We start from the raw sequence: 8,774 nt of genomic DNA, 5'->3' as shown, positions 1-8,774 counted from the left end.
GGGATATATTTCAAAGCCCATTCATCCCCATTAAGAGTGGCTCCATGGCCCGTCACCTGTAAGGAGGTGTACGAAAGGATAGTCGCTACAGGAGTGTCTTGCACCACTAGGGCTAGGTTGCCACCTCCCGAGTTGGTGTACGCATACAAAAGTTGCCCATTTCACCGCAACCAGGCAGGTCATACCCTGAATGAGTATCTGGGGTTAAGGAGAAAAATTTGTAGCCTGATTGATGATAGGATCATTGGGACTTTGTGGGGGCCACACACCTTACTGGTCTATGACCCTATCATCCTTGGAGAAGGAGTCACCGCTAGTACTCAGATCTGGGGGTATAATTTCACGATCTTCGAGGAATCATACGCCCACATATTCTCAACTCTGGCTACTTTGGGAAAGATTAGACCCGTGGAACCTACCCACGAGCCCGCGCCACTAGGACCCAACATGAACAAGTTTTGCCTGTATCATACAGAAGCTATGAGGCATGACATAGAAGAGTGCCACACATTCAAGCTGGAACTCGAGCACAAGATCAGTACATGAGAGATCTTGGTCATCCTACCACCACAGTACTGAGATGAAAGGAAAATGAGAAAGTGGGTTCGTAAGGACAGCGACTCGCGGAACTATGTTTTGGGTAGATATTAGGTGTCCCTATTTTTTGCACATAAAAAGTTACCCCCTCCTCCATAAATATTGTAAGGAACCGCGCCGACCTGACGTCCCTATGGAGGGATACGTGGGAAGCCCTATCCGGGGCTGGTCTGGGGATGTCTTTAGCTAGGTTTAGCCTAAAGGATATTTAGGAAAGATATATATCCTTCTTTTGTAAAACGAACTACGATAAGGCCTGATTTCCCCAGGTGGGATACGTAGGTAGTCTACGTAAGACTCGGCCCCTAGTTAATATAAATTATAATTCCCCCCATTTGTTTAATTTTTGTAACAGGGAAGGGTTTGCCAAAGTAAGTCAACCATAAAGCCCATTAAACCAAGCTCCACCCAAACATCAAAGGCCCATAAACATCCTAACCTTTAGAACAAAAACATCCGAACCTTTAGAACAAAGGGTCAAAAGTATTCAAGCTTTAATATATGACTTTATGTGCTATGTGCGCCTTAAATAACAATATGTGATATTTTGCCTTTATATTTTGTGATAAGTAACTAACTTTGTCTACCGTTAAGTTATTCTTGTCTTATAGAACGAGGCCGATTAGCGTAGTACTGAAAACTGGCATACTTCACAAGACTTCTTCGGCCTACCCCTCCCTCTCCTCAGCCCCACCACTGCTAGTTTCTCGCACCTCCTTACTGGCGCATCAGTGCATCTCCTCTGCACATGGCCGAACCATCTCAACCTTCCTTCCCGCATCTTGTCCACTACGGGGACCACACCAACCTTGTCCCAAATCACTTCATTCTGAATCATATCTCACCTGGTATGCCCACACATCCATCTTAGCATCTGCATCTCTGCTACCTTCATCTTCTGGACATGAGCTTTCTTAACTGGCCAGCACTCCATCCCATACAACATTGTCGGTTTAACCACCACTTTGTAGAACTTTCCCTTAAGTCTAGGCAGCACATTCTTATTGCACAACACACCTGATGCGAGCTTCCGTTTTAGCCATCCCGCTCCAATACTATGTGTGACTTCGTCATCAATCTCACTATTCCCTTGGATATTGATCGACCCCATGTACTTGAAACTTTCTTTCTTGGGGATGACCTGAGTATCAAGCTGCACATCCTCGTCCTCTACCTGTATCACGTCACTGAACTTGTACTCCAAGTACTCTGTCTTAGTCCTGCTCAACTTGAAACCTTTCGACTCCAGGGTCTATCTCCAAACCTCCAGCCTCGCGTTAACACCGCTTCGCGTCTCGTCAATAAGCACAATGTCATCTGCAAATAACATGCACCACGGCACCTCTCCTTGAATGTGATGCGTTTGTGTATCCACCACCAAATATATATATATATATATATATATATATATATATATTATACAGGAGATAAAAGGACGTATAGGGCAACATGCATGGATATACAGGGTACATAGATGTAGTCTTTTTCAACCTCGAGTTTTTACGCCTAAAATCATTTCAAATCCAAAATCATCTTCAAACATCTCCAAATTGATATTCACCTTAAGATGTTTGCGGTAAAATCTAATATCAATCAATTGAAACAAATCACCAATACGCATGCATCAAAAAATTTAAACCAAACTTTTACGTCTTTGATGATGTTTTTAGGTTATTCATCAAATTTCTTCAACTCTGATTAGGAGAGAATATATATATATATATATATATATATATATATATATATATATATATATATATATATATATATATATTTTACCTACAAGACATTAAAAAACAAAAGGCAAACGTTAATTTCTTTATCACGTGAAAGTGATTGTGGTTGCCAAAATGTGAAATAAGATCCCTTTTATGTTGAAAAATTGAAGATGGAACAGTTAAAGAAGATGAACTTATTTGAAGGCTTCAAAAATGGCTGTAGTATTGATTTTTTTTTTTTTTTTTTTTTAGGGGGGAGGTGAGTGAGTATAATTTGCCATATTTAAAAGGGAATTTTACATAAATGATTAACATTTAGGGGTTTTAAATTGGGCATAGCTACATTTTAGCTAATTACATTTCGTAGCTACAATGCGCGCTACAGTAGTTTGCTACAGTTGATTGTATTCAGAAATCGGATTGTATTCAAAATTCGGTTGAGTCAGATTTTGCTGTATTCAAATAAGATGTATTCAACTAAAACATCAAAAACACAAAAAATTGCACTAAAAAAAATTAACGAATACACTCAAAACCTGGATACAAGAAATAAATTTCACTCTATTTATTTGTATACACTTCAAAATTCGTTGTATTCATTTGTATACAAGAAATAAAATTAATGAATACACTCAAAACTGAATACAAGAAATAAAATTCCGGTCAGATTCCGGCCAGATTTGGTTGTTCCCATCCAGATCTGACCGTTGTCACCGTCGTCGTCATCAACACTAGATTGTATTCAAAAATAGAAAGCCATTTTCGGCCAGATCTGACTGTTTCCGTCCGGATCTGACCGCTACGGGAGGCGGAGTTGTAAGCCGTCGTCGTCGTGAGGGAGAAGAGAGAGAGACGGCGAACAACAACAAGAGTTACTGCAAGAACTTGCTGAATCTGCCAGTGCACCTGCTTAACAATTTGAGACCTTCCTTCGTGGAACACTTGTCACACAAATCCCTGATAGGTCCTCGGATCAGCAGTGTTTAAATGTACCATAAGGATAACATTCTTGTTACAATTGTTGTCAATCTAGGATTAGTACAAACGAATGAGGAAATCTAGTGCTAACCGGGAGCTCTGTCAGATCGCCATTTAGGAACTTAGCTTCTAAATGTTACAGAACACTTCGACAAGGAGTTCATTATTGAACATTAATGTATTGCTTGTGGATATTCCCCTCATTAATTTGAAAATCAATATATTTGCTTGTGCATATTGCCCTCATCGAGCTCATTATTTGAAAACCAACGATGAGGAGCAGTGACATCGTCACACTTCGACAGGGGTTGTATGTTCCGTCTGGCTTTCGCATGAAACAGTGGTGACAATGAGGAGCAGTGACCGGAGCTCGTTCGCCGGAGCTCCGGCGGCAATATTGAGAGCAGAAGGGATGGAGAAGGAGGGAGGAGAGAGAAAAATGTGGATACAGGGGTTGCTTTTTTATTTTAACATATTTTGTATGTTTTAGTTATGGAATGTAATTGATATACACCTTTTAGCTATGAGGTGTAAATAAATTAAAGTATAGCTGCTAGATAAAAATAAGGTCTAATGTTAGCTACACCATGTAGATTTCCCTATTTAAAACTTAAATCGTTAATTGGGCCAATTAGAGAAAGTTAGGGGGTCATTCGCACAAATGACCCTATTTTGGAGTAGTCTATAATTTTTGGCCCTCAATTGATTGTCTTTAATTTTTGTCCTTCGGCACTTTAAGTAATAAAAAGTGGTCGAAAATATCCTTGACATTGTGAAACAAAAAAAAACTGTCCTACCCACCTATTTCACAAGGCATAAATTTATAGAAACTTTGTGTGTCCAGCATAATTTCAGTAGGAATTAAATTTCGCATAAGCTGTGTAGTACTCCCTCCGTCCCAATTTGTTTGACACTTTTTGTTTTTCGAGAGTCAACTGTATGTTCGAAAATAGAATCTTTAAATTTTTCAAAATAAAATTTACATATTTGAAAACTACGTAAAAAGTACTATAAGTCACCATAATTAATAATTTAAAATATTTAAAAGGCATATGAAAAAATTACGGTTAAAGAACAACTCGCTTGACTCTCGAAAAGCGAGAAGTGTCAGACAAATTGGGACGGAGGGAGTAACTAATTCGCTCGGCGCTACACAATTTATGCTGGAAAATCTAATTCCTACAGAAATTATGCCGGACAAGGCAAAATTTCTATAAACTATGCCTTGCGAATTAGTTACTACACAACTTATGCCGGATAATTTAATTTCTACGGAACTTATGTCGGACAAGGCAAAGATTCTCTAAATTTTTGCCTTGCGAAAATTGTTTTTTGGTAAGAAAAGAACGAATTCATTACCTCTGTTGGGTATCGAACAAAGCATCTCTGGTCTCGTAGACCAACGAATAAGGGTACCTTGACCTACAAATTTTCATTAAATGAGAAGCAGATACAAAAATTAAAAGTCAGTCCGTATGAAGGGAAATCCGAGCCAAAAAAAAAAAGAGTTAGGCTATTACGTTAAAAATTCATTGTGTACTTTATTCAGACATTAGTATGTCTAAAATTATTTTTAAGTGAATAGACATGCAATAAATTATAGGGCATAACTTAAATAGTGGCACCAAAATCAAATATATGTGTACTTTTGTGGCTATTTCTTGTCATTAGATGGACTGATTGGTACTTATATAAGTTACTAGTCTCCATTAACGTGCAGTTGCACGTTATTCCCAGACTATCTCAATCATAATAAATATTATTTATAATTATATACATTGATTTTATGAGTTACAAAAATATTTAACTTTAAATTTTTCATTTTACTCTTAATAAAATGATTATCAACGAATGAAAGAAGGTACATCCATAAATTAAAAGAAAAAATAGAAAAGAAGTAGACATGATTTTTAGTTCAATAATATTCCTAACTTCTAGTAGTAATAGGATTAAGTTTTTTATTTACCAAAATAGACAATAAAAACATGATAGAATTAGACTAAAATGATATAAAAGTCATTCAATATTTAAAGAATATTTTGATCAATCAACATTTATATTCATGCTTTTAAAATAATAGAGATACATAAATGCCAATTTCTCTAGAAAGGATATCGCTATGTCAAAAAGTACCTCAACCTAAAATATCATGGGATTAGTGCATTTTACATATATTTTGAGTTGCCCATGCGCTTAGTATGTTGTCAAGGTACTTATTTTTCTCAAATCTCCTAACAAGATATATTGGAAAACATTCTATTCTTCCTGTATTTCCCTTTTTATCCTTAGGGGGTACGGGCTAAATATCATCATGCCAAAGGCCCATGGCAACCACATACCTCAAGTTGACAAGTCCAAATAAAAAACAAGTTTGTCCTACGAATCAACTTACTTTCATCTTTAGATTATTTATCTTTTAGACGAATTTTGAGTTCTATGATCTTTTATTTGAAAATGATTAAGCCTTTTTCTTATATTTATGTTGATTTAATATTGGGGTAAGTTGTGTTTTCAAAAGCATCTACTACTATATTTTAGGTCGAAAAGCCGTTTCAATGATTAAAGCTTGGGTTTTGCTCAGACCTCCACGATGATTAAAACGTACTTGTTTTCTCAAATAAACAAAAAGATAAGCATCCGATCAAATCCTCTTGATGTCTACTGTTGCCTCACTGTAATATCTTTCCCTTTTTTTATTTCTCAGACACCAAAATATCTTTATTTTTGTCAAAAATGTGTTTCTCATTGAAGTGACATATCGCACAATTCTATTTTCTGTTAGTCAACAGTTCAATAAAGAAAGTTGATATAGGAAAATACTTGGAGTGGTAGTACTTATACCATATGGCTAGTAGTATGAATTACAATATAAGTTCCTTAACATTTTCAAATAAATTTATATATATCTAAAAACAATATATAGTTAAAAATCCATTAAATTATTAGCAAAATATATTTTAACTATTATAGAAGAGCTAGCCGGCATTGGTGTTTACCCGGAAATTGATTCTGTTGAATTTGTGTTTGTGGTCAAGGACATGTGGATCAAAGTGACCTGTAAATTAGTACAGTATGCAAATAGATTAGATTAAAATGAAATAAAGCAAAGCAAGGTTAAGAATAGCACAGCCTCGATTAAACCCGGTATTAGTTCCTTTGGCCAAACTTATGATTGATAACTTAGTAAAATAGAAAAGAACTTTAAAATGGAGCAATTGTATATGGGAGTTATGTATTCCTCTTGAATTTTGTGTCCTTACAATGAGAATAACAATCCCTATTTATAATAAGAGCTAGGGGCACATATTCCATGTATTATACCCCTGCCCATAATGAGCATTAATTGAGTAATAATAATAAGCAATAAAAAGAACCATTAAGTCTAATAACACCAGAAGATAACGTTCAACCCAATCCGTAATGGCCGCCGGTTGAGCTCTCCTCCAAAGCTATTCCAACAACCTTCCGGACCAAGCGAAACTTCCGGTGCAATGAAATTACTTCCGGTATAATGAAATTACTTCCGGTGCAATGAAATTACTTCCGGTATAATGAAATTACTTCCGGTGCAATGAAATTACTTCCGGTGACACTAAGTTACGGTGACACTAAGTGTTGACTCATCCTTGACTTATCCATTTAGCCACGTGGCTTAACGGTACTGGTCCAGCTAGGTTGTATGAGTTTAGCCCAATACAATTGGGATCGAACTTTCCGGGATTCGAACAGTCGTGACGAGGAAATGGAAGAGATTTGAACCTAGTCAATTACGCCGAAAACGAAAGCGTCCAATCTCCTTAATCGACGCGCCAATCATTAGAAATGTCACTATTCACGGAAGGCGGCGTTGTTTGACACTTCGTAATGACTGTCGGCCCCTCGTTTCCAGGGAAGATCCAAGATTTCCTTTGCCTAAATAAACTTCCAATCTCTTTTTCCATATTCACCTCATTCGAGTGAATTATTTTCTTCCTTTAACACATCAACCTTTCCTTACAAAAGCCATAAATTTCTCCCTAAGGAAAACTCATCCAATTCCCATCATGGCACTAGCATTGAACAGCCCTACACATTTACTTCCTTCATCTTCTCGTTCCTGCAAAGTTGCCCTTCCCAAAGGAAAGGGAAAGCACCTGAGGCTTCTATCACTATCGAACTTGACCTGGGGTCCCTCGCAGCAGAGATCCTACCGCTAGACTGTGCATATCTGGGAGACTTCCAAATTGACACCCGCCATGAATCAGTAGGCTAGATTAGCTCGCTAATAACCAACGAAAATCTGCCTCAAGTATTCGAGGATTGTAATTGGGGACCCAAAGTTGTGGCCCTCCCAATTGGCACAGAAGGAAAGATGATAAACCATGTTGAGGGATACTGCATGGTCCACACTTATCCTTTCACCATCGGGTTCTTGCTACCGGTTTCTCGTTTGATCGAGACCTTCAGCCGAAGATACCTGGTCTGCCTAGGCCAACTTGCCCCCAACTATGGAGGACTGTTTACTGCATACAGAATCTTGTTGACGGCGTCGGGCTTGCCTTTACCATCGACCGCTTGATGCAAATTTATTCACCACGTATGTTCTGGGGCGGAATGGTCCATTGTTCCCCCGAGGCTCCTGCGGGCCGATAGTCAGTGCCGAGGATGACTTCGACCGGGGCTGGTGTGACCGATTCGTTATGATTCGAACAGATTTTCTCCACCGTGCTTCTCCGAAACCCTTCTCGGAAGCCTGGAACCATACTCGTAAGTCTGAATCCGCCTTGGTTTTCTTACTTGTACTTTTTATAGGCGTCGCCGCATAACTTGTTTCTATTTTGCAGCCTCCCCTGTAGCGCCCGGCTATGTGCATAGAATGTTCGATTGGGTGATAGTCCTGTTGCCCGCTACTTCGGGGTTAACCAGGACTTGGAAAAGCCTCACTACCGCATGATAGAGGGGAAAAAACCATGGTAAGACAATGAAATCCATGCCATAAATCTCTCGTGTGAGCCTCTCATCCTTTCCTTATGAACTTCTTTTAATCTTGTACAGGCATCCCTACAAGGCGGTCGTCCGCCCGAAAAATCCCCTCGAGTGAAACCGCTTTATCAAACATTATGATTATCGCCACTTTGAACTCAGGCGACAGAAAGCGCAGGGTACGCAGCCCTCCACAACCTCCTAGGACTTCGACAGAAGGGATAAGTTCCCGCGTGACGACCCAGCGTCAACTTCTTGCAGCATGGAGGGAAGTGCAAGCCAGCCGCAGTGTGGTGAATGTTGACAATGAGGATGAGAACCCCCCTGCCGTGGAGGAGCGGAGACTTTTGAACTTGACCGGGGGAAAGCTGGTCCCAATTCCCTGGAAACATACCTCAGCACCAGTGATCTTGGGGAGAGCTCTACTTCGCCCAGGTCCCTTGGCGAAAACTTGATAACATTACTAGCACAGCTTGCGGAGCAAATCCTTTTGAGCCATGCTTTTGCCACCACTGCCAT

General features: G+C 38.9%; 1 protein-coding gene across 1 annotated transcript; it reads right to left on the bottom strand.

Annotated features, from left to right (window-relative positions):
* Positions 1-1,438: 1,438 nt before the first annotated feature.
* Positions 1,439-8,774, bottom strand: LOC132039467 (uncharacterized). Its single transcript, XM_059429944.1, has 3 exons — positions 8,650-8,774; positions 4,653-4,715; positions 1,439-1,817 (listed from the first exon to the last, which is right to left on the bottom strand). The coding sequence occupies exons 1-3, from the start codon at positions 8,772-8,774 to the stop codon at positions 1,439-1,441; spliced, it is 567 nt and encodes a 188-aa protein (XP_059285927.1).

This window comes from Lycium ferocissimum, chromosome 12 (genome assembly GCF_029784015.1).
Source record: "Lycium ferocissimum isolate CSIRO_LF1 chromosome 12, AGI_CSIRO_Lferr_CH_V1, whole genome shotgun sequence".
In the NCBI taxonomy this organism is placed as follows: Eukaryota; Viridiplantae; Streptophyta; class Magnoliopsida; order Solanales; family Solanaceae; genus Lycium; species Lycium ferocissimum.
Note: the sequence above shows the minus strand (reverse complement) of the source record. Positions and strands in the feature narration are given on the sequence as shown.